General features: G+C 39.2%; 2 protein-coding genes across 2 annotated transcripts; both read right to left on the bottom strand.

Annotated features, from left to right (window-relative positions):
* Window positions 1-6: 6 nt before the first annotated feature.
* On the bottom strand, window positions 7-3,056 carry LOC104964897 (cytochrome P450 2K1-like). The gene is given in 5 exon segments (XM_010793797.1): window positions 7-1,134; window positions 1,217-1,358; window positions 1,485-1,669; window positions 1,821-1,962; window positions 2,887-3,056. Coding segments are annotated over 5 exon segments (816 nt in total). The 5' UTR covers window positions 3,046-3,056; the 3' UTR covers window positions 7-946.
* Window positions 3,057-11,400: 8,344 nt separating this feature from the next.
* On the bottom strand, window positions 11,401-16,042 carry LOC104964896 (uncharacterized). Its single transcript, XM_010793796.1, has 6 exons — window positions 15,903-16,042; window positions 13,563-13,826; window positions 12,617-12,940; window positions 12,429-12,530; window positions 12,310-12,344; window positions 11,401-12,180 (listed from the first exon to the last, which is right to left on the bottom strand). Exons 1-6 carry the CDS (start codon window positions 15,955-15,957, stop codon window positions 12,112-12,114), a joined length of 849 nt encoding a protein of 282 aa, XP_010792098.1. The 5' UTR covers window positions 15,958-16,042; the 3' UTR covers window positions 11,401-12,111.
* Window positions 16,043-26,804: the final 10,762 nt, after the last annotated feature.

The raw sequence follows: 26,804 nt of genomic DNA, 5'->3' as shown, positions 1-26,804 counted from the left end.
GGTGTGGGTGGAAGAGAGGGTGACACAGGGCCGTTGTACTTTTTATTTGACCGCAAGTTGAAATGATTTCTTCGATTAATATAACAATGTACATGTCCAAGCAGTATAAGTTGATTATCCCAGTTTTCATTAAACTACATTATTTTGCAACAGAGTTTTTGATTTCAGCAAGTACTTTTTTGTAGCGTGTCACACAATATCAAACAGGCCCGGCCTCAGCCTCACAGTGACTTTGTTTGTTTCCTGCTGTCGCTATAATCGTGTTAATCATTGTGTGACAAAAAAAGTCAATGATAAATTATAGGTATTTCTTTAGATTTAACATAAAAAAACCTCATCATCCCCTTGGAAATTGCGTCCATAATAATTTCTTCTGTACTCCCGGAGTTTGAAAGAAAAGTTTATATATTTGATATGCTCATTGTTTTTGTTTTGTCGTAAAAAAGAGTACCAATGCTCAAACATATTAGAGACAAACTTTGACCGGGACGGTTAAGCTCTTAAAAGGGTAGCATAGATAGTTAATCTTTAAAACATTCCAAGGGGATAGAATAATCCAGTTATAGGGACGTTTACAGATCATTGCATTGGACCTGAAAGGTATCGAGGTTAACTTGTTCCTTTGGGATACTGTTAAGCTTTAACTTCACTATTATTCCTTGTTGTTGGCAGTGGAGTCTCTTTTATCATGAGACATTAAGATGAGCACATCAGTGAGCTTTATTAGTAATAAAGACAATTATTTGGTTGAAGCTGCTTAAGTAGTGATGCTTGACATTCAAAACTAAAGAGAAAGATGTCTATTAATTTAAATTACGTCATCGATATTGAAAATCTGATCTTGGCCTACTTTATCATTACATTTAATATAATGATGTATAACTCAAAATGTTAAATCTTGAACCAACTCGCACCATTGACTGTTAGAAAAGCAGCATTGTAAAGCTCACACAACAGGAACAGCACACAGTTTATGAGGCGACGGGCTAACGGCAAAGCTCACTATTGGAGTCAGATCCAATTCATCCTCTGAAACTCCTGGAGGAGGAGTGAAACGAAAGTGCTGCAAGAGGCTGGTAAAGAAGAGGAAAATCTCCATTCTTGCCAGACTCTCCCCAGGACACTGCCTGCGACCTGTGAGGGAAAACAAAAGGAATATTTTCAACTCGTCTGAAAAATAAGTGAATATTGAGGAGTGATGGCTAAATTCACAAACCTGCTGAAAAAGGCAAGAAGGCATCTCGCTTGACAAACTTCCCATCTTTGTCCAGGAAGTGAGCAGGATAAAAGCTGCTGGGGTGTTCCCACTCAGTCTCATCACACAGGACGGATGTCAAGAGAGGATACACTGTGGTCCCCTGTGGACAATATACAGTATTTTCATTTAGTGACAAGCCACTTAACTCAGCACCCCCAATTTGAATTATGTAGGATTCATTCTTCCAAGTCATCTTGGGTTCTTTAGGTGTTTTATTTTATCCAACCTTCTTAATGAAGTGACCCTGGAAAGTGATGTCTTGGCTCATTTTGTGAGGAAGTGCCATGGGGACGATGTTAGCCAGTCGCTGGATTTCGTGGATGACGGCATTTGTGAAGTGCAGGTGATGCTTGTCCTCAACCTGCACTTGACGACCTCCGTTAACCTTGCTTAGCTCCTCCTGGACCTGTTCTGGAAGACCAGATGTTTGTGTCCATTAAGATTATTTTCTTTAGTTGGTGAGCACATATTGTTTCCTGGACTGTTTTTGAAAATTGTGAGGATTCTAAGCTCTCTCTAGGTCGTCCTCAGACGAGCCCTCCATCGTCGCTTCCAGTCTTACCTTGTATTTTTGGATTCTTGGCCATATATAGTAGTGCCCATCACAGTGTAGTTGCTGTTGTGTCAGTGCCAGCAGTAAAGAGATTAAGAACCGTCTGTATCAGGTTTTTATCATGGAAGTGACTGTCTGTGATTCCGGATTCCTGCGAGTAAAGATAATTCAGTTATTCAAACAAATCTGAATCAAACCTTTGACGTGTTACATAGGAGGGCATTTTTTGTTTTGTTGAGGTAGTAGTTGGCCAGCTTTTTTAATCATTTAATCAAAGGGCTGACTAGTACTGATGTAGTCATCTCTATTGTAAATTACTTCTCAAAATGTCCGAATGTTAATCAGGATATCTGTAAATCACTTTTGATATGGAGAAAGTAATTTCCTCTTTCACTTAAAAAAACACATCACAATACAAATGTAACATGTCGAACAAAGAATGTTGACCAATGCAGTTTCCCATCATCATCAACATCTTCATTTTTAATATGTCGAAATATCAACAAACCATTTTTGGTCATTGGCCAACATTGCCATCTTCATTTCTGATATATGGCCCAAATTGCCATGCGTATTTATGACTCACAATATTAATATTTCTATAACTACATTTTTGACTACAGGAAATTATTTTTTATAACCTAAATTCAAATTTTACCAGCTTTAAATTCATTTGAGACATTTTACGTATAGTTGTTTCAATACAAATGTTTCAGTAGTTACAACTGGAAAACAGATATCTGATATAATAGTAATAATCAATAATAATTATTTTCTTTCAAGTCACATTTAATTTTTTGCTATCCAGATTTCCATTTATCTAATCTGTAATGTAAACATATTCATTTCCACTGGTAAAATCAATTGTCAAAAATGTGAATTACTGCTTTTTTTATTATCTTATGGACATGTTGGCTTGGATCTCTATAGTCAGAAAGCAATTGCTGATTTCTAAAATGTCTATTACTGCTGGTGGTTAACTGTTAGAACAAATTGCATTACCTCATTTGTCACAAACAACTCAACTGGTCACAGAAAAGGTGTAGACGGGGTAAGTAATGAAATGCTTCCCAAGCTCAACATTTTGCTTTCGGATCAGAAAGGCGTCCACAAATCCTCTGCACATCTGTGGATTGAAGGTCTCTTTTAAACGACTAAACAACTGCTGATTCTGTTTCTTGCTCTCAACAATTATCGTGTGAAGTTCCTTTCTGTCAGCAAAGAAAAACAACATCTTAGAAGTCGGGTTTCAGAAGATACCACAGTACGGAAACTGCACTAACAAAGGTAATTAGTGACCTCAGACTCAACTCTGATGCAAATAAAATNTAGAAATACATCTATTAATTTACATCGATATTGAAAATCTGATCTTGGCCATTTAACATTTTGAGTTGTACATCATGATATTAAATGTAGTGATAAAGTAGGCCAAGATCAGATTTTCAATATCGATGTAAATTAATAGATGTATTTCTATTTAGTTGCTAATGTCACTACTTTTAGCAGTTTCACCCAGATTATCATTTTCTTTATTACTAATAAAACTCACTGATATGCTCCTTTTACTATCCCATTATGACAAATAGACTTCAATGCCAACAACAATGTATAATAGCGAAGTTAAAGCTTAACAGTATGTAACTTAACCTTGATATGTTTCAGGTCCAATGTAATGATTTGCAAACTGCCCGATAACTGTATTTACTACATTCCAAAAGGAACTCTCCTGGATTATGATCACAGTTTCATACGTTCTCCTCTGTGAAAGTCCAATGTTTGTTTAACCAACCTATGCAAACGACCTCCCTACGGAGACAGCACTTACTTTGATTTAAACCCTGTTTGTGAAAATCAAAAACAGATGTTATCCGGGACAAAAAAAGCTTCCTTTAAAATGAGTTTCAAAAAAGCGGTTTTGTTTATATGGAACATTATTTTTAGCAGAGCAGGTAGCTTCAATTAAAATTGCTATTACTGTAGAATGCAGAACATCATGCTGAATCTGTGTATTTGTGAATGCTGTATCTCATACAGAAGATTGACAATAAAGTTGATTTTGACTTGATGCTAGAGGCTCCTCTGTCCCAGTTTAACATTAACTTTGGCTATCTGGATATGTTTGTGTTGGTCCATCTTGAAGCCTTGGTTAAAAATAAACCCTGACCTGGCAGAGCTCAGCAGGGCTTTATCATGTATATGTTGATCTTTGTTCGCTGGATGTGTGGATAAGTAACTGCTTGCTAACACAGTAGCATAACAACTTTGAAAGTTTATCATATTGGAGGTTTGTTGCTAAATTCTGCCACCTTGTGGGCTGAAGAAATGAAATCATGCACCTGAAAGTCTGAGAGCTAATCATTGTACTACTTAGCCGTTTACTCACCTTCTGTATTGGATGTATTTGATGAGAACAGCAGCAATGACGACCAGCACTACCAACCCCCTAATGATGATGTAGGTCCCATCAAGAGGGGGATCTGTGGTTGAAGTCATGTGTGTAGTCAGCCTCTATCGGCACATTGTGCTCATCAACAAACTGGCAGGTTCACCTCCTGTTGGTGCGACTCTAACGCTTTAGTTCCTGGTTCATCCACCCAGCGGATGCTGCTCCGTTGACAAGGACCAAGACCTGTGTGTCTCAACATGGAGCACTTTAATGCGACTTCACTGTCTCTCCTGCATCATGTGGAGATGGAGAGACTGAAACAAGATATGTAATCGCTTAAAACGTGGTTTAACAACATGTTAGTCATCTTCCAGGATGATCCTGGCAAGTTTCTTTCCTTCTTCTGTCATCAATGTTTTTCTTTGTTTGAAGGTGAACTGAACCAAATGGAATCAAGACCTCTGTGTTTTTCAAGAAAAAACATGGAACAAATTATAACCAACCACTGGAGATGATGCCCGTCCACTCCATCTACACTTGCTTCCTCAAACTTGATGGTGTGACGGAGACTTTCGTTAATCGCCCTCAAAATGTGCCAAAAGTAGAATTCCCATTTGATAATATCAATGACTGTTCATGGAAATTACTCACTTGTCAGAACACTTAGGTATGGACAGATATCCTGATTAGAGTGTGTCCGCTCCCTGGTTTAGTGACCAACATCCTCTGCAGTGACGTTGGTCATGACCAAAGAGCAGTTAGTGTTCAAGCTTAGACTGGCAGCTCGGGGAGGCTCTTCTGAACATTTTCGTTCTCTAACACAGTCAAAGATTCTGATAGATCTTGGTTGTAAAACCCAACGGTTGAGCATGAGGTTTCAGGGAATGATGCGGTGTCACAGTGTAGAATGGCATCTTGTCCAACTCTTCTATAGACAGAAGGGCATTTTCCACTAATGCCTGATAAAAAATAAATAAGACATCACGTGTGAAATAATCTGCAAGAAGATGTCCATTTTTTTTGTTATGGAACTTTGGGAACTATTCATGTCTTACCTCAACTGTTGAATCTATACTAAAGAATCACACATTTGATCATAATAACAAGTTTGACACAGATCTGTACATATTATGTAATTCTCTGAGTGTAATATGTTGTACTCTATGTATAAACTGACTTCATGCATTTAAAATATATTTGAATATTCCATCACATTACTGATTGTAAAAAAAATACTTTTGTCTCTTTTCTCACACAACATTTGGCTTATTTTCAAAGCTTATTAAAAGGTGCCACTAAAACAGGAAATCATGTCGGGTTCCTGTTATTAATTACAACTAAAGTTTAAATAAGGGAAAAAAAGAGACTTACCTTGAAACTGAAGTACCAAAATGAGAGTTCATGCAAGTAAAATGTTGCGTCCATTCTGTCAGACGTTTATTCTCTGCTACAAATATGCGATGATGCCGTTTCCTCTCAGTGGTTAGCTTATTGAGAAAAATGTCTTGTCCACCACACTGCTTGACGTACAGTAAGTCTAAGAGAGTAACACTTACCTTGCCCTTTAAACAGACAGCACACAACAGCCAAAAAAGATCTTGGACAGGCCTAAACACCATTAGGCCTCTCCAAGCTTTTGCATAAAGTTAAAATAAAAACACCAACATAACATTGTAAGAAACATGAACTACAGCTGAAGATGATGGGAATGCAATTAGTTATGCAGGTATTTAGTCAATATTTTAATATTGGACTACCTTTTTAACCAAGTATTGTGGCAGATCAAAGTTAACACAATTAATTCTAAGAGAAAGACAAAGGTGTGTAAAAGTTGAGACATGTCAGTCGAAAATGCTCACACCTGAATACACTCTATATCAGGGGTGTCAAACTCAAGGCCCGAGGGCCAAATCCGGCCCGTGACTTCATTTTCTGTGGCCCCACAAGAACTTGCAAAGAATATTATATGTCTATTATACGGTTACATGATGATTTACAGAAGCACGTTGTCCATAAACTACATGTCCCACAATACATCTCAAATTATACTTTTTCTCAGAATTTGACTTTTTTTCTTCTAAATATGCCTATTTTCTTAGAATGTGCCCTTTTCTCCGAATTTGACTCTTTTTTTTAAATGTTACTTTTTTTTTTTAAATGTCACTTCCTTTTTTTTCATTTTGACTTTTTTTCCCAGAATTTGGCTTTTCTTTTTAAATCATTTTTGTGACATTCTCACTGAAGAGACTTGCAATTATTTGCCCCAGACTTCTGCTTTCAAAGGTGGTTGATTATGAAGTGATTACCTGATAATAATCCAATGCAGAGGCAATAATGTAATATAAAACATTATTTTATATATATATTTATATATGTATTTTTATATAGTCTTAAAGTTACAACCGGCCCTTTGAGTGCAGCCCTAATGTTGATGTGGCCCGCGATTACATTGAGTTTGACACCCCTGCTCTATATCTTTGTAGCTTCAAATCCAGTCTCTATTGGATTCCAATGTAAAATAAAGAGGAGACAAATCCAAACTCAACTCAACAGCCGTGCATGGCATGAAAGATCACTGCACATTTTGAGTCCATGTTACTGTAGCTTCATCAGAATAAATGTATTCAACACTGCACAGCGCATATTATGGAAGCTTTATAAGAAGATGAAAACAGCACAGCCACAGTGCATATGCAGTAGCTTCATCTGAATATATAAGCGCATATTACACCAGAATATATAAAGTCCATAAAACAGCCTCAGCGCACATTACAGCAGTTTTTAACTATGTCTATTTAATGGAGACATATCCTAAATATATCTTGTTGTACACGCTACCTGCTTCTTTCTGAGGCTGTGTCTCTACCATCTTAGGTAAGAAGACTTCCAGGAAATGAAATAAGTTCTGAAACACTCCTGTCTTGTTGACAACTACTATATACAAACACACACAGAAAACACTTGTGCATAATACACAAGCTTCACACAAATGTGAAAATAGCCCAGCAAGGTGCATAGCTTAATTTGAATATATAAACAGTACTGGATGACATGTATTAGAGTAGCTTCAACACAATACAAAAGACCACTGAACAGAATAGATGTACACACCACTGCACATCTAAAGTGCATATTACAATAGCTTCATTTAAATATGAAAACAGCACAGCCACAGTGCAGTTTTAAAGTAGCTTTACCTGAATATGAAAACAGCACTGCACAGCTAAAGTGCACATTACAGTAGCTTCATTTAATAAAATAGCACAGTCACTTTGGATATTACTGTGGCTTCGTCATAACAAATATAAGCACTGGTTGCAGCAGCTTTATCAGAATATATGCGCGCGTGTAAGCACTACACGGCCGCACTGCACACACACACACACACACACACACACACACACACACACACACACACACACACACACACACACACACACACACACACACAGCACCACTTCCACTGTTGACTGGCTTCCAATAGATTATTTTGACGGCAGAAAATGTGCAGAGCAGGAATTATTGCATATCCTCTGCATGACCTCCCAGACGCATTACTCTGCCTGCCCTCTCACGGACAGAGGCTAATCGGATTTCATTTGGGTTGCAGATGCATGTTTCTGTTTGCCCTCTCATGTCCGTGTCTTTCAGAGCGGCATTTTTTAGGTAATCTTACTTAAATCAAACACCGTACCGAGTCCCCTGACATTTTGGGGATTTTGATTTCAAAGCTGCTCGACTCTTTGCCAGGCACAGATACTTCACTGGAGCCATGTCTAACCAGCTGTTTCAATCAGCTGGTTAGCTTAGCTTAACATAAAGACTGGAAGCATCTGGGTATCTAGCAATCTCATGTTGACAGAAATGAAGTCCCAGGCAAAGAAATGATCATGTAGCAACCACTGTGAAACCTACAGTTGCAAGGCAAGGCAAGGCAAGCTTATTTATAAATCACATTTCAGTAAAAGGCAATTCAAAGTGCATCAAGATATAGTGAAGCAGAAGCAAAGTATACTATGACATTTACATACATTTAAAAACAGTCATCAAAGAGCCAAGAGAGTAAAATACAAATAAAAGTTGCATGTTGTTCTCTTTGGTTGTTGTATAGTATATAAGATGTTATTAATTGAGCTTTAGGGGTGCTTGTTACAGATGTTTTTATTTATTTAGAGCTACGTTAGCTTATTCCAGCATTTATGCTAAGCTAATCTTACTTCACATTACATGACATGTCACTTGTTAGACGCTTTTATCCAAAGCCACTTACATACTCGATACTGTGGACAATCCCCTGAGGAGCAAATTGGGGTGAAGTGTCTTCAGGGACACAACGACATGCTGACTGCAGTGGGGTTTGAACCTGTGACCCCCTGTTCCGAACACCAACGCTCAACCCACTGCACCACATGCCTCCTTAAGGCTCATATAACCTGTAAAATACACGTTGTATTTTACTTTCCATCCAACTATCAGCATAAATGAAGAAATAGGCAGCATGGACAATATATTTGATCAGAAGCTCGTGTAAACCTGAACTGTGTCTCTGTACATTAGATAAAGTGTTTAGCTTGAACTCGCATCACACCCAGCTTATGCAGTGGTGACCCAAAGAAAGGGAAACATCGAGACGCATTGAAACTCCTCAAACCTCGAGTACCATTTCTCTGCTCATAGGTTTCAGGAGGAGCTTCATAGGTTTCAGGAGGTCTTTGGAAAGTATCTATTGACATTTTGATCTTTCTTTTAACACTATCTCCTTGCTGTGATGCTGAGGAATTTATTAACTTTTGGTTGAAAATGTTCAAGCCTACGAGTGGGAGGTTTGTTACAAGTTGGCAGGATGTTTGTTTAACCTCTTGAACATGATGCTTCGTTTACTCCGTTGAAGCAACATTCACAACATTTGGGAAATAGGCTTATTAGCGTCTTGCAGAGTGTTGGAAGAAGAACAAGAAGTTTGATACAACTTCTTCAGTCCAATGACGAAAAGGTTTACACACCAGCACTTTGAAATCTTAATTGTTCAAAGTGAATATCTTACTAAACCCAAAGAGAAAAACAAAAAAGCCGGTTTTGTGCACGTGTGTTTCTTGCCCGGGAACAGAGTCCTCACACTGATNACCTGCAGATTAGTCGAGATTGGATTACGAAAAAAGTGTTTTCCTTCCAGAATTCGCGTGAGATTTTTTGCCTCTCCTAACAGACGGCGGCTTGTGTTTGACCTTCGACTAAGTGTTTTCACCTCGAAACTATTCTTTTCCGAGACCGAGGGTAACATGAAAATCTTCTGAATCCTTGTTGGTTGTGGGACGAAGAACCCTGCGTTACGGGATCATCTTACATCCACATTCACTAAGAAATTCCATTCTACCGCGCGACGGGTAATTCCGGAAACATCTGCCTCTTCTTTCTTAAAAATTTAAAGTGATAGGACACAAGCGATAGCCTCGGTCACATTCCGTCCGGTCTTGTCCTATTATCACCAGGGAAAAGGTGTTGAGACCAATCATGTGCTCGACGTCGAAAACTTAGTCGACTTCGCTGAACTGACTGAAGAACCATGTGGGACTACTTATTTCCTCAATGTATTAGGTCGGAACTTCATTGTTTACGTACCTGATCAAAAGAGACGTAGCAAGACTCGTTCTATGCGGCACTAAAAACGTTACAATGCATCTACCTTCATCCGCCAGGAACTTTACCTAAATAAACCCGCGACATTTCCTATTTAGGACTAGTTTATATTGTGGTTCTAAGGAATGTCAGGAGTGACCTCCGGTTAATTTACGGTAGGTAGTACAATCATATGAAATCTATTCAAACAAAGCATCTAAGAAAGCCCGGTTCATGTTATTGAAGTCAAAACCAGCGACAGATTGTATGTATTTTCTTACATTCCAGGTATGTGCAAAAATTCAGGAACTCCGAGTCAGAACTTAAAATAAATCTACTAAGTAAAGTAGTCCGAACTTAACTATTTATATCAACTCATAGTAGGCGTATTGTTACCTTTCAAATGTCTATACTAAGGATATTATAACGGATTTGCTTCGTATTATATTACACTTGTGTTTATTCCAGGCTCGTGACTCGGGACACCGTGAGGTACCGATTGAAACCAAACGCACCCGTCTAGGTAGCAACGTGCATGTTTACTCTCGCAAGTCTATCTATCCTGTCGCGGTAACTATGCTTCTCAGATGCTGTTGCTCTCAGGTTTCTGGCCGGCCCCCAAATAGCGTGCAGCAAGTACACTGCTCCCTAGCAGGCCTTCAAAGTAGCGGCCCCGTTACACTTCCGTAACTGCCATTGTCGCTCTATCGTTGATGCTAAATCGCCCATTCTAATAATCACTTATTTCCCAAAACTAAACGTTATAAATATGTTGTTAGCTACTAAATCAAAAATGTAATTCATATAAAATTTCTTTATTTTATCTAGTACGATTATAATGTCACTATTCATAATCCGTCATCCTAATCACACTTGTTGATCAATTGCTGATATAGGCTTAGTTTGTTGGGGGACATCTTACTTCTTCCTTCTCTCTGTCTATACCTGTGTACTCTCATGTTCCGATTAACCCAGCTTCCCCAAATGTCTTTCTTTTTGGTGTCTATATACGCCGGGATCCGGAGTCATGGATGAACCTGCGGTCCTGTGTCATGGATCGCGAGTCCTGGATCTTGAGTCGTGGCTGTGGTCCTGGATCATAAGTCCTGGATGGATATCCTCGTGGATTCATCTTCCTATTATACACACATGCATTTCCAAACATTTGGACTACCTATGTTGCAAATGTATTATCTTTTCAATTTACACACTGCATCTATTGCACGTCTGTCCGTCCTGGGAGAGGGATCCCTCCTCTGTTGCTCTCCCTGAGGTTTCTCCCATTTTTCCCTTTAAACTGTGGGTTTTCTCCAGAAGTTTTTCCTTGTACGATGTGAGGGTCTAAGAGGGCTAAGGACAGAGGGTGTCGTATTGTCATACTGATATTCTGTACAAACTGTGAAGTCCACTGAGACAAATGTAACATTTCTGATATTGGGCTATATAAATAAACATTGATTGATTGATTGATTGATTGATTGTCCAAAATTACCGACCCCACCTTTAAGCATGATGTGGAAAACTCGTACTTCTCAATCTTTACTTTGATGAAAGAAGACCAAACTATGAGCCTTAATTGTCCTTTTTGAATAAATGTTTATTAAAACACGAAATCTGACAACAGAGAAGACGTTGGTATATATGGACACTGCCGTCTTTAAACTCACGATGACATTCACCCTTTGACAGTATTTCCCACATATACATAAATGGAAAGCACTGAAGGATCAAAACTAATTATAGAAGTTTATGTTTTTGGACATGGGGTATCAGACTACAGACTACAAATGTATAAGAGAAAAAACAATACAAGACATTTTTAGCTAAACAAAATTCAGTCATTCAAAATCATTTGAAGCTCAATTAATCAATTCATGTGCCTTCATTACGAAAGAAAACTCCCCAAACAGCGTGAAAACACTTCTGCATATTAAAACCAAAGCATAAAAGACCTTCTTTATTTACACATTCAGCAAAACATCATCCTATAAATTGAGTTAATCTGATGTATTGTACGTTCACTGTCTTTTAGCTCCATTTTTGGTCTCCGTCACCTCCTGAGAAACGTCCTGTCATTTACATGGAGCTGGCTGATGCTGGCATAAAATCAAAGCTAATAGCTAATGCCGAAGTTTGTGATATTTCTTTGTTTATCAGTCAAACTGTCTGTCGTTGTGTAAACAGAAAGCAGTCAGACAGATATTGTAAACTAAGATGTAAAAAGAGTCAATGGTTTGAACTCCAAGTGTGAAATCCCTGATGGTTTTTGAGTTTCTGACGAGCTGAAGATGTTGATCAGGGCCACCTAGCATTAGCAAGACGGACTCCCCCATTGTCATACTCGATGTATTCATCATTCCTAAACTTTGAAGCACAACACAAGAAAAGGGATTCTTAAAAATAATTTCAAAGGAACGAAACAAAGAGAATAGTAACGACGGACTAAAATAGAAAATAAAATTGCTTAATATTAGTTTTAGTTTCATTACTCACTTTGTTTTTGTCCTTAAGAATGCAGTTTGTGTTACCTAGGGGGGAAAGAAGAAAGAAAATAAGTATTACAATTCTATGATATACCAGTTCAACCGAAATTAAGATCTGAATTTCCTTACATATCCTTTTGATGATTAGGACGGCGCTAACAATAATCACGACCACTCCTGCAATACGCACAGCCCACATGGCGTAGCTATGAGGTACATCTGTGATATTATCTGAATGAAAGTACAATATTAAAATCAGATATTTGAAAAACCAATATGCAACGCTTTAGTATCTGGTGGGCTGCATTTTCTCTTACCTGGATTGGATATTTCCGTCTGGTTCCCGCCTAGGAAGTCAGGTGTGTAGTCAGACTGTATCTTTGTACCGCTGTGCTGTTCAAACCGACAGGTGTATTTCCTGTTGTGGCCGCTCTGCTGCCTCACAGTCAGAGAGGAGACACATTTCTCCTGTCCGTGAAAATGGTACCCGACATCTTCATCCAGCAGCACGGTTCCCGTCTCATCCACCCAGGGGATGGTGCCCTTTTGGCAAAAACCGAGTGTACTGTGACGAAAGAGAGAGCACTTTAACTTGACCTCACCGTCCCTCATTGGATCAGCATCTAGTGGAGATGGAGAGACTGAGAGAAGACAAGTGAACTCTGTGAACTCAGGATAGAAAATGATTTACATCTTCAAGTTAAAAGAAAACAGTTAAAATAATCAAGTATAGTCGTAGCACATAATGAAGATGTAAAATGGGACACTAAAGATACACATTTACAACGTGTAAAACAACTAACGCTAACCAAATGTCCCCCCCCCCCTTAAGGCAAGGGACAATAAGTTAGTCTATCTTCCAAAAATTTACCATTTAATCTATTCCAAGTCAAGTTAAAAACCACATCTAGTCAAGCCCTGGTCAAGACCAATTCAAAAGCAAACCAAATCCAGTCCTGTTCAAAATGGGCATATCCAATGCTGCTTTCACGCCTAATATGGTCAAAATAGCTTGGATAAAAGGTCCTTCTTGTTAATGCATCCAAACAAATGATAACAGTACATTTAGAAAGAATGTATATGTACGTTAAAAGTAGACATTTATGAGTCTGGGAAGGCATGAGTTCAATACCAGTGCAAGACATCCAGAAAGTGGAACTATAGCCCTGCTACAAGAACCTGACAAGTTCAAATGAATCCACTCACTGAGTCAGAATCAGAATAAGTGAATATGGTGAAAAACGGCAGATAGAAACGACTCACTTGTCAGAAGATTCAGATATACTTCCTCGCTCCCCCCACACTTGTAAAGTCCAACATCCTCAGCAGAGACGTTCTTCACGACCAAAGAGCAGTCAGAGTCCAAACTCCTGCCAATAAAGTCTATCCAAACATCAGGAAGAGTTGAATATCTGTTGAAAAGCCAAGCAACGTTTGAGCAAGTTGGGTCAGAAAATGATCGACCAACACAAGGCAGAGAGGCATTTTCTCCAGGTCTTGTGTAGACGATTTCTCCGTGGATGTTGGCTGAAAATAAAAATGACACCATGTTACACATACAATTATCTGAATACAGTAAATATCTGATAATAAAGATTCCAAGAAACACCACAGTGTATTACATTATAAACACATACAATAAACAAGATAATGATCCTGCTTTTTACCTCAGTTTATATCAAGCTATATAAATACTGTATCTTCAATTACAAAAAATGTATTGAGGAATTTCGGCCAATTTGTTTTATGCTTTTTTTTTATGTCAACACATTTTACCTGCAAAGTAGACGTTAATTGCCTATAATTGAAATAATCAGTAATAATCTTCATTGTGCTGATATGATACTTGATGGTATTTATGACAAGTTTTTATATTTCCTTTCTATCTTCTCTTACACAGTTGTCATTGGCATGTTGCATGAAGCAGAACATGTTGTAATTCTCCCTAAAGGCCACTAGATGCCACTGTTTCAATGCCCCAGTGTAACAGTCTGGTACACTGGGGTACAGCATCACAGTGTCGAGGCCCACCAGAAAAGAGGATACATGTGAATTTAAAATGTGGTTTTGCATTATATAGATAGAGATGAATAGTAAATAGAGATAAATAAAAACATAGATTCAGATAAATGTGAGACAAAACCCAGTTTCATACCGAGGCTGGCCTTTCTTAGACGTTTAACCTTGTCTGGTCTTATTCTGTATTCCTCTTACTGTCACTTTAAAGACACAATCAAAAATATGTAGGAGGAAATGTGCATGTTGTCATATATATTTTCAGCTGCACTGTCAAGTGAAGTGCCATCGTCGAGAGGAAGTAACCCCCCCCCCCTGCTCTAGATGCTTATCTACTAGAACAAGCACGATACGATAAAGATAGAGATAACCACAACAAATAAGAACATTTCAGCCGTNCCCCCCCGCTCTAGATGCTTATCTACTAGAACAAGCACGATACGATAAAGATAGAGATAACCACAACAAATAAGAACATTTCAGCAGTAGTAAAATGTTAAAGGTACTGTTCAAATAACGTAAACATTGGAAACATGTGATTATTTACAGAGCGTCGATACTGGTTTTAATGGAAAATCTAAAAAGAGCATTTTTAAGCCATTCAGAAGTAGGGTTGAAAAGGGGCGGAACATTTCCAGTACATTTCCAGTGAATTTCCATGGGAAGTTAAGCTAGGGAATTTTGGAAATATTCTATATTGGAAAATTTCCATGGGATAATGGGAATTTATGGGAACTAACTGGAAATTGAGGGTAATGTAATTTAATTGTATCATATCCAAGCATAAATATAAACATTTGGTTTTGTCATAAGAAAACATCCATGCAAAATGATAGAATAAAAAAACATGTCTTCATGGTGCTATGTGCATGTGATGGAGGAATGGCATGGACATTCAAGTGTACTTGAATGGCATCTGTTTGTTTTAGTCAAGATTATGCTAAAAAATATATTTCCCCCATATGTAAGTTCCCTATGAAGAGCCAACCTTCAATTTAGACAATTCCCAGTTGATTCTCGTTGATTCCCTTAAATTCCCGTTTATTCTCGTGTATTCCCATGGAAAGTTTCCATTTTTGAAAATTCCCGGAATTTTGCAACCCTTTTCAGAAGCACACAGTTTCATCCTCCAAGTATTAACCAATAGCATTTCTTGAATAATCCACACATAGTAATCCTAATGCGTTTATGTGATGTTCATGAATTTGTTCCCCAAATAGAAAAGCTATGTTTCCTTGTGTTGGAAAGACAATTTAAGGACTGAAAACTAAACATATTATCTTGGTAAGCTTACTCTTCATTTTTAAAATGTCCTTTATCCTAAGCGAAGAACACTAATTGGTGAATCCTTGAAATTAAACTTCACTTATCAAATAGAAAGAAATCATGGATATGGATAAAAACGTATATCATTATAAAATAAAATGTTCTTATAATTGTCAGAATCCCCCAATCAAAAGGTTGGACACAAATAATCCAGATGTGTTTTTGCTTCCTGTGCTGGTTTAATGTTCCCCTGCTATAATAATTAGTAACTGTTGCATAAACAGAAAAACTTAAATAGCAAAAGACAAACAGAGCACTTACCTTCAAAATGAAGTACCAACATGAGTATTATTGCCAATCGAGCCATCCTCTGCATCTTCTTCTCTGGAATCAAACGACGATGTTTGAGGGCTTTTAGTGTCCGGTACAGAGCTTTCTGTCGATGGTGAAACTTCCTTTTTTGTGGTTGGGTTTGTAAGTTAATTATAATACTTTTTGCAAAACAGCATCCGTCCGCCTTTCACTGTTTAACCTTTCACTTGGAAAAAAAGTTTGAATGGGAAACTGAGGTCACAGATTTTCCGACGAAATGCTGGGTGGGATATTGATTAACCTTAGCAACAAAGACAACAACACATTAACTTTCCATATCTGATGTGATTCAGTTAGACAATAACTTCAAACTACACTAAATCCACCTCGTTTTTTTTAATAATCGCAGGTACAATCTGGTAAGAAGACAAGGTTTGAAGAACATTTGGTTGAGGTGCACTAAACAGTGTATTAATTAACAATATCAGAAGATGATTTTATGTCTCTACTTATGGGGGAGCCGTTCAATTGTCTTCTAAATCGAAGATACAAGGCTTTTCCGTGATATTCAAATGACTGTAAATAGTGAGCAACCATCAGGTAAATGACAAAACACCATGAAGACATTTAAAGACAGTAAAATGCTTTTATTGTTGTGATCAGACTCAGTGTATTTTGATTTGAAATGTATAGAGTAATGTCATCTGCATATAACGTGATTCTAGTTCAACATCGTAAAAAAAAATGACTTGAAATCCAACAGCAGCTTCACAGATAACTGAAATGAAACATTTTGAAACATTTTTTTTTCAACAATCTGCACCAATAGAAATGTCTCCAATGCAGTTTAGGGTCAAAAGGATAAGGCTGGCAATATTCTGTATTTGATCTTTGTCAATTTATCGAGATGAAGACACTGTATGTACCCATAACTAATCGTGTGTTTCAAAGTCTGATACATCTTCTCACTTCTGAGCCCCATTGTTGTCCAACAACTATCAATTAAAATCAAATCAAACATGGATCCGCCGCTGAAAATTGTTCTTAAAAAATGTAGTGTCTGTACTGGGACATGTCTCCATGCTTTAATGTTCAAAAAGCTCTTTATTGTTCTCATACTGCCTGTGCTGCAGCACCTCTTTTCACCCTCTGTCTGAAACCAGAGCCCAGTCTGCTCTGATTGGTTAGCTGGCCGGCTCTGTTGTGATTGGTCAACCGCTTAGAGATGTCCCGCCCCTTAGCCTATCAGATACAATGTGTTGGAGTGCTAGCCAATACAAGCATGAGTGTTACAATGTGATGTCACTAAGTTATGGAAGTAAACAAAGGACAACACATGACTTTTTTCCAATTCGACCTTGTGAAATATTTTTTGGTAACAATGGACAAATGTTAAAAAAAACATCTTGTAAACAACGTAAAAGTTGGCGGATCAAACATGACTGAAGATGCATTGTAACAAATGACAAAAATATTTAAAAAAACTAAGAGATTTAGAATAGAATAGTTATTAGCCGGACTTGACTAAACAAATAAATGAAATGACCGTATGCAAGACTAAAGTGCTCTAAAACAGTTTGTGTTATAAAAACTAGACAAGGTCATATATTAATACATGTTTACAAAAAATTGACGAAATAAATATTGTAAACCAAAAACAGAACAGATGTAACAGTTGCCATGTTAAAGAGATGTTAGGGAATGTACAGGGTATGTTCTGAGGGTTGAACTTCTCTCTGCAGATGTTATTCTGGGAGCTGGAAACATGTTGTAACCATTTCCTGAAACAGCATGTCATTGCCCACGAGCCATCGAACAATACAGTTTCTTTCATGAGTCATATTTAAAAAAGAAAGTAGTATTTTGGACATAATGCTGTGAATTCAGCATCATTCTCACCAAGTAAAAAAAGGCTCTATTCTATGTAACAAAAAAAACTAACATACATCTAAAAAATAAATTAATATAGTTTTTTGTTTTTCTCCTTCCCCCCTCTGCTTGCTTTGTTAGTGTAACACACCACAAGATGGCGCTGTCCTCTCATCTGTGAGCTGTCAGTCTGTACAGAGTGTGATAGAGACATTGAAAACACATCTCAATCATAACACTGAGTATAAAACCTAAAGTTGTGCGTGTGTTCCTGATTGTGCACTGAACTCAGAACACTGTTTGGTCTGCTGTGGTTTATGTATGAAAACACCGCAGTGACTACGTTTCATCTGCAGACAGTTATTTCTCTGATATCTCCCTCAAAGTGTTTCGCTTCTTGGTGTCGGATATGTCCGGGATCCTTCATACAACAAAATGGACTCTTATAGGACGCTCAGAGATGCACTCCTGAAATCTAAGAGACAAATTCAATTACGATTAAAATTGTGCTATTTTTTCGCAGTAATCAACGCGCGCTGAATTCGCCTTCCCCTGCTGTAACGTGCCCAGTTGGTCCCAAAGAAAGAATTTAAAGCGGCTATCATAGATTTTCTATTAGATGAATGTATGTTAATTCAATATCTATCGCCATATGAGTGAGTACCACAACGGTGAAGTATTGCAATATTTATATATTAGCCGTTTTCAGACGGACTGACTGTGGTAATGTTCGTGGAGATAATGCTATTTATTATCATTTCACATTAAAAGCATAATGTGACGAACATACAGTTACTTATTATGTAGTCACAGGAAATGCCTTTGTTTTGTCTCTGACCTTGAAGATTTTTATTCCAAATGTGTCTTCAAATAGTGGACTTTTTAGGCCTTTTTGATCAGCCGAAGAGCTGTTCATATATTTAAGGGAGTAATGGAAGAGTCAGGTGCCGCCCCAGTGACTAGTGCTAGTTATAGTAGCTCCTAATATTCTGGGATGTGCAGTATTTAATCACATTTGTATTTCCTCCCAGTAAATAGGGTTTTATCAATCAGGACTGAAAACCGAAAGATTCCCGCTTTAACTCGTATAGATCGATGTGCCAACAAGTACATCTGCAAATAAAGGAGCATTTCGGACCCCCCCTGACTTAAATGTCATAAATTTAGCACAAAGTTTGCATATTATTCTGCCGACTAAAAGAAAACGGGCTCAAGCATTCGCAGCTACTTCTTGTCTTGAATATGCAAGCAGCACTATAATGACTGCGTCTATCCAAAGCAGCTCGGAACCAAATGTGAGTTGTTCTCCTTCTTCCACAGCTAACATTACCACTGTCATAATTACGGAAAACGTTCAAATGAAGCCACATGAACAACATTTACAATCAGAGGATGATTCAATTAAACTCAGGAGATGTCGGTTCTGTGCAAAAGCAAACCAAGCGACTCTGTAGTTCTTCTTCGCTGCCTCCAAACGAAAAAGCTTCACCGGAGTGTTTCCTGTGTACAGCAAACGTGTGACGGCGATCTACGAACTGGAAGTCAGTCCTTGTTTAAAAGGCAGACTCACATTCAGTAATCCAACTAGGAGCACCATGCTTCACACAAGAAGAGCAGCAGTAATCCTCTGCAGTCAGTATTCACCCTCAGCGTCTTATTGGTCTCCACATCCAGGGTTTCTAATCATCAATCAGCGTCAATAAAGTTCACCTTTAGGTCCTTCACATGTGTTTGATGCCCACAGATGTGCCCGAGCAGCAGGGAGACCTTCCTCCTCCTGACATCCAGTGACTCAGCAGCATCACAGCGAGGTTTCACGGGAAAAGCTGACCGAGGTTTCAAGATTGTCTCCGTTGGTTTTCTCTCCTGGAGAGCAGTCCTCGGGGCAATTGGTAGCAAGCTAGGAAAGAGAAAGAGAAAGAGAAAGAAAAGGTTAAATGGGGATCATTTATGTGCTGTTTACACGGGAACGAAACGGGTTGTATCCGCTACTTGAAATCTTTCGTATAGCCCGTTCGTTCACACGAGGCCGTAACGGAACCGGACCCCTAAAACGATAACGTGTCCCGAGGTGGATAGATCTGCGGACAGAACAATCTGGGGGACCAAACTGCTCTGTGTGTACGTCCTATACGATCATTTTCCTGATAACGATGAAGCCATAGCCCCGCCTCTCCCCACCTCTGCTGCTCACTGCTGTAGCATGGTCAGTAGCTACTGCCCATGCTACAGATGTTAGTGCAACATCTACAGCTCCTCTACCACAACCATCAGCAAAGTGGACATGGAGGACTACATGAACTACATGTTGCTAAATCCACCACGGAGAATAAACAGAATGGCAACCATGGCAACCATACTCGGGGGTCTTCTTCGCTGCTTTTGGTGTATTTTGTGGCGGAAGTACAGCGCCACCTACAGGCCCGGCATATGTACTACAGCGTATCCAGCGCTTTCAAGCGGTCTCGTGTGAATGGGCACGTTTATTGAGCCGTATCCGTGTGAACGGAAGACTTTTTTGATATCGAATTTGGTTCGTTTGCGTTTGCGTTCCCGTGTAAATGGGGTCTTAAGCTATACCTCAAAGATTTGTTTAGGAGAAAAACATCTAAGTTATTGCTTTAAACTCTCCAATAAACTCTCAATAAACCTGACACAAAACAGGCCATGAAGTTGCATGACTCTCATTTTATATATTTATGTGATTTTATGATTATATTACCTTTCAAATTGTTCTTAAGAAAAATGAATATCAGTGCATTCAAACACCACCAGGTGGCGCCAAAAGAAAGCTAAGTTAAAATCCTTCACATGCAGGTTTTAGTAGTTGTAAATTGAGGTAGCCGTAACGGCCCGTCCACACAGCAGCTTAAAAAAAATCTTTCAACGCTTCTCTGCCCATTGACTTTGAATGGGGGTGACGTCACTTTGCCTCGCTTTTCGCCGAACTGCATTGTGGGGAAACAAAGCGAAGATTTCCAGGATTTTCAGGATTTTCAGGATTCAAAAGTTGAGCAATGTTCAACTTTTGAAGCTGAGCTGGAAGCGTCAGCCAATCATATCCCGTTTATGCAAATCCTACAGTACAAGCGCTAGCCAATCAAACCGCGTGCAAGCTGGGAGAGCCAGACCGCAGTTCATTTCCTCATATTCCAAACGAGAAATTACGGTAGCAAATCACCCGGTTCTTTACGACCAGAACTATTTACCGGGATACAAACCGGAGGAACCAGGCATGGAGGGAGGTGGCAGAGACAGTGGGTGAAACTGGTAGGTTTTCTCCTGTTTGGGGAGTTTATATATATATATATATATTGCTCGCATAAAATCCCCGGGGTTTTTTGCTTTGTATGTCGGGGCCGTTAGATTCCTGTGATTGGTTGTTGGTCGCAAAAAATCCCCAAGCTCTCAGACACGCCCAGCTCCAAGATTTTCAAGATTTTTTCAAAGCTGCTGTGTGGACGTACCGTAAGAGGGAGAATTACATTAATGCGACATTCCACACCAAAATCAAAAATACATATTGTAGGCTTCGTGGTGATAATACCCAAAACACACCCGCCAAAAAGTGAGCACAAACCTCTCCACAGTGATTAGAAGAACCCTTCCTTTTGCACAGTGATGCAGATGCTTCTTGAGATTTATTGAAGAAAGGAAAGTCTTATTCTTCTTCTTCTTCTAAAAAAAAAAAATCCTATTTCTCTGCGCATGATCCTTAGTCGAAGTCCTTAAGTTGCAAGAAAAGTGAGCGAAACTTTGATGCATTGAAGAAGCTTGGGATTCAACTGTAGTGTAATTCCAAGATGTTGTAATATTTCCGTCCTGTCCAGCATCAGTGGTGGGAAAGGACATTACAAGTCTGTGACTCTCCATCCTTGTTGCATGTGAAAAATAGATTTAGAAAATCAACATCCCCATTAGCACTAGCATGAGCATTGGTTATTCTATCATTGAATCTTTAAGAAGTAAAATCATGGTCCTGGATCAGTTTTCTAATATAACAACATACTTAGGGTGTTTCTCAATGTTGAGTACGCTTGCTTGGTAGCACATGTCTTCCGAGCGTCTTGCTTCAGAAGCGAGGCAAGAATACTTCCTGGCATTCGGAAAACGAAGAGTGGAACAGGCGAGCAAGTGTCCAGGTGTGAGTCATATGAGAGGCCCCGCCTTAAATTTTCCGCCACAGATTGNCTACAGAGAAAAAAAAATGCACTTGACTTGGAATGAATGTACTGTGTGCATTCAAAAGTGCTGAATAAATGTTTTATGGACCCATAATAGTGATTATTAAGTTAAGTTTTGCCATAATCATGTCTTTTTCCATAATCAGGTAGCTGAACAACATCGGTAAAAAATGTATACATTATATATATTTTTTTTTTGTTCGGTATCGGTTTCGGCCAAGAATTTCCCATTCGGTGCACCCCTAATCACAACATCTATCTGTGGATATCCGTCCTTCCGAACCTTTTTGCATTTCCCTGCAGTTACCAAACCATGGTTCATTTTGTGCATTTCATCTACCTTTTTGACATGTAGTGTGTAGTATCAATTACTTGTTACAATAATTCAGAGCAAAAGCTCTTAATCAGTCTTCAAGCCTCTCTGATGTTTCCTCTGCGCTAAAATAAATCTTTAAATACTGGAAAAAAAGATGTTTAAAAAGGCAACACCTTGGACATTGTTTCCTTTTTTTGTGATAACTTTTGTAACAACCAACTGATCCTTTTGGTGCAGTCCCTCCCAACAGATTATTACTTCCTTCTCAACTTCTATGGCATGATAATAATAATGTCCAGCGACTAATATCTAACTCATATTCAATTACAAGTTGTGATTTGTTATAATTTCCAAAACGCACATGTTATTTCACTAAATGTTCTGCTTCACTTAATGAGTTGCAGTTTTGCATTTAAAAGCACTTTAATATCTGCCTACCGTTCAATAGTCAACTAACGCAACCAATTAACACAACCCTCCACACAGACTTAAAAATACATTTTTATCAATCACTTCGCCTATATCGGAGGACCTTGGAAATGTTTATCCCTGTAAAATCTTTTAAAAAACGATTGGATATGGATAAAAAAAAAAGCAGGAATGTTTACGCCAATAGCAAAGTCATGCAATGCATTCTGTCTATGTGTGAGTGTGTGCGTGAGAGTGTGTGTGTGTGCCAGAGAGAGAGAGATGCAGAGATATAGAGATTCCTGGAGCTGACTGGACAGTGTTCTGGCCACAGGAATGCCGGCCATGATTCAGCACAATGTCTGCATGTTTTTTTTTGGGGGGGGGGGCAGCCCACTCAAGCCAAAAAAAAAAAAATGAGGCTAAACATCAAACCTCCATCAACACCCCTTCATAGTACATCACACTGATGTTAGGCCACACCTCGTCGATTACCAGACTTTTATATTACCACAAAATAGTTACTTCTGTTCAAGAACTTCTGCAAAATATGATGAGAGAATGTATTGTTACCTAGGTAACACTAATTTCCTTTAATATGGCACGTTACAATAATACAGTAGCTCCAGCAAGTCTCTCCAACTTGCACATATTTGACTCCAAGTTTTCCAATCTTAATATTAATACAATTTGATCCTATGTATGTATACTGTGTTTTTATTATAACTAAACCTGTAGTCCTTTCTCTATGGTCACAGCATTTTTCTCTAAAACATGTTGCACCTACAGCAGCATTGTTTACTGTGGTTACGTTGGTTACTGTAGCGGCAATAGGCATATATGCCTCAAATAGTAGTATCAAACTATTTAAATCAAATTTGACATCCAGCCAAAAGATAAAGTAAACGGTTTTCTTAGCAAAATAAAGAGAGGGATAGGTTATTTAACATCCGCCTCTCCTCTGTTTAATGCACCGTCATTCTACTGTCAGTCAAACGACCAGCCAGATGAGCCCTTTCAGGAGGAACTGAGGGTCAGTCTGAGCAGCAACCAGAATGTGAATGGCATGCCACAGATGCCATCCACATTGCTCATATAATCCAGGTAAAAGCCCTAATTCAGGTAGGCGTTTTGTAAGGGTCTTAGGTCATTCCTGTGTCAATCCAACAATGCTTTAAAAAATAGTCTCTGTTTTTACAAGTACAATGACTCACTATTAGTCCATGCTCTCCTGAACTAGTAAGGCTATGAACACATGACAATCCAATTTTGGTTAACAATTGATCCCTGCAGTGCTTCAAACCGTCTCATTCCCCCAGAACAAATGAGGCGAACATTGAACCTCTCCGGAATCCAACAGGACGACCCCAGTCTATTGATTTCACTGCACTACAGACAAACCCCTTCAGTGGATATATATATGAGAGTGCAACGTGCATGCATGTGCTCGTGCTGGTCCGCGTGCGTGCATTTAGAGGTGGAAGGGCAATTTTCCCATAGATGAAAGGCCAGCTAAAAACACAATCCATTATAATCCATTACGAGCCATTAGTTTTCCCACCACACTCTTAAGTGAAACAATCCTGTTTATTGATGGAAAAATAAACCATTTGAGAGAAAGGGGGAGAGCAGATAATTAAAATCAATGATGCATCTGCACACAAATACACAGAGACAGGGGGGGATTTATAGAGATGTTCACGTGCAAGTGGTTTGTATTAACCTCTGTTTTATTAATACCCAGTAAACAGCTCACAATCTTCTTGTTTAGTTTTATCCTGCCATTCATGCGCTCACTGCCTGGCATGGAAAGACAGTAAATACTCCCTCCCTCCCTCCCTCTCGCTCACACACAGCCTGTTAGCGCTCTGCTGTGTTCTGGTGTTCTCTGGCTCGGTCTGTGTGCTGGGGTGGGGGAGGTGTCAGCAGCAAAACAAATAACAAATGCTGTTTACTTTTACTGAGACACCTTTTATAGTGCAACTGTGGAAAAGCCAGAGTTTGATATATAAAAACAAACACTGCCACAATATTGGTGCATATACTACAAAAATAACTTGTTTCCCCTACCATTGTCTAGGCGGGGCGCTGCGCCCTGCAAACGGGAGCCCCGCGCCCTGCCTGAAATTCAAGGTGTTTTTTTTAATTATTATTTATAAAAAAAACCCGTCTCTGTCTATTGAATTTTAGTTACTACGGGTAAGACGGTGTGTTTTCATGTGTTCTCTGTCGCCCCCGGTGAATAATCTCTACAAGTGCACGGGTTCACCAAACATAATTTGGAGACAAGAATAATTATGGGTCATTGTCGGGGTTGTTAAGAACAAATCAAACATTAGGACGGTAAGTACGCGAGTGACGGACCGTACCTTTCTGTCATTTATGAGGGACGGGAGGGAGGGGAGAGCGAGTGTGTGTCGGAGCAGTCGCGAGAACGACACAAGACCCACAAGAGACCGAGCCCAGACACGACGACGCCCACCCCTCCACAGTTCGTCGCGGTTTTTTTTGTTTATTTGTTTTACGGACAATGACAAATTGACTCCTTGGAGGAAATATCGACGGTTGACACCTTTCGGTCTAAACTAGGATTATTTATTTTTCGCGCTTGTGACGGTGTTATAACGGAGACCGTATATGATGTTGTTTATTTGAACCAAAGGGGAATGGTAACAGATCCGCCCCGCCGACGCGGGACGTTTGCCCGGGCGCGCGGACGCGACGTTTGAAGTTCGCACAAAAAAATTAGATACGATTGAAATATTTTTTTTTTTTTATATTATAGGGGATATAACCATATATATACTGATATATCGTGGTTTTAACGTTTTGACTTTCATTATATAGATGCCGGCGAGTAGCAAGTGTAATTTGTCACCGAGAAAATTAATTTTATTTGATTTGGGACACGAAGTATAATAAGGTTACCGACGGTATAAAGTCACAGGTGTGCAACGGAACACATAAGTGGTAAGAAGGGAGGGCGAGACCAAACGACATTCGCCCCAGGTGAAGAGGGGGGGGGTTGTGTGTGCGCTTACCTTTGTGTGAGTTGTTAGACTCCTGTTCGCGCCCTCCTTTCCGCCTCTGTGTTTTTGTTCGAGACGACATGGCCGGGCAACACAGGGGGGGGTCGAAAGTTTACTGCAAAAATATTAAAAAATTCGCGGTTCGGCGAATAGCAGTGACCTCTTCCTGGTTGTCGGACGGGTCCACCTGCGCGCGGTTTGCGGCCTGTTGTGCTTTGCATCGCAACGGCGGTAAGAATTGTTATCGAGTGTCTAACCACTCGTCATGGCGCAAACTTGATGCATAACTTAAACTGGCTTTTTTGGTCGCGAACGTTAACCTTATTTTTTCCGACCGGTCATGAGATTTTAGTTCGTTTGTATCGCATAACCGTGCTTTTCAGTAGTTTTTTCAATATAAGGAATTACGACACCCAAACAAGTGAAATGCCGATATAAATCTTCCGAGTGGACATGAATTTTTGTTTTCTAGCTGAGTCCCACAGTAGACTCTAATCTCCCGCGCACGTCCGCATTTAGCGTATGAACAAATATTCACCCCTCACCTGGCGACTGTGGGAGAAATCAGCATCCCGCCCAGGCCCGCGGTACGGAGGGGGCCGCTTTGTACCATAAAAAATTTTTATAACTCAATCTACGTAGTTAGACCACGTGAACCTCTGTTTTACTCTCGTATATACCTTTGGAGATGTGTTGTAGGTATTACTTTTGTTGACAATTTTGTCGTAAATGAAAAAGAAAATACCTATATTTTGCTTTCATTTAGGACAAATGTCAACAAAGTAATTACCTACAACTGCTCATGAGGATATAGAGAAGTAAAACGAGAGGTTTTCACTGGTCTAACTACGTAGATTGAAGTCTATAAATTTTTTTATTAACAGGGGCCCGGCTCGTAGGGGGCCTGGGGGGGATCTGATGAAAGAAACCCCACAGTCCCCAGACTAGGGGGTGGAATTTTTTATCGCGAAATGTTTGACCGTTTGGGGGACGATTTAGAGTCTACGTTGGGACTAGTAAAACAAATTTCATGTCACTTCGGAAAGATTCTTCTATCATGCATTCTTCTCTGTTGGGTGGTCGTTACATACCACTCCAGTGATCT

The sequence above is a fragment of the Notothenia coriiceps genome, unplaced genomic scaffold, assembly GCF_000735185.1.
Source record: "Notothenia coriiceps isolate Sejong01 unplaced genomic scaffold, NC01 NC01_scaffold00037244, whole genome shotgun sequence".
NCBI lineage: Eukaryota > Metazoa > Chordata > Actinopteri > Perciformes > Nototheniidae > Notothenia > Notothenia coriiceps.
The sequence above is the reverse complement of the archived record's forward strand: the minus strand, read 5'-3'. Positions and strand labels throughout refer to the sequence as shown.

Excerpts from the sequence above, each read along its gene's own strand:
- LOC104964896 (XM_010793796.1), bottom strand. The coding sequence starts at position 15,957 with ATGCAGAGGATGGCTCGATTGGCAATAATACTCATGTTGGTACTTCAT. Across the intron at positions 12,941-13,562 it reads ATATCTGAATCTTCTGACAA|TCTCTCCATCTCCACTAGAT; the intron begins GTGAGTCGTTTC and ends GTCTTCTCTCAG. Across the intron at positions 12,531-12,616 it reads GACGGAAATATCCAATCCAG|ATAATATCACAGATGTACCT; the intron begins GTAAGAGAAAAT and ends ACTTTCATTCAG.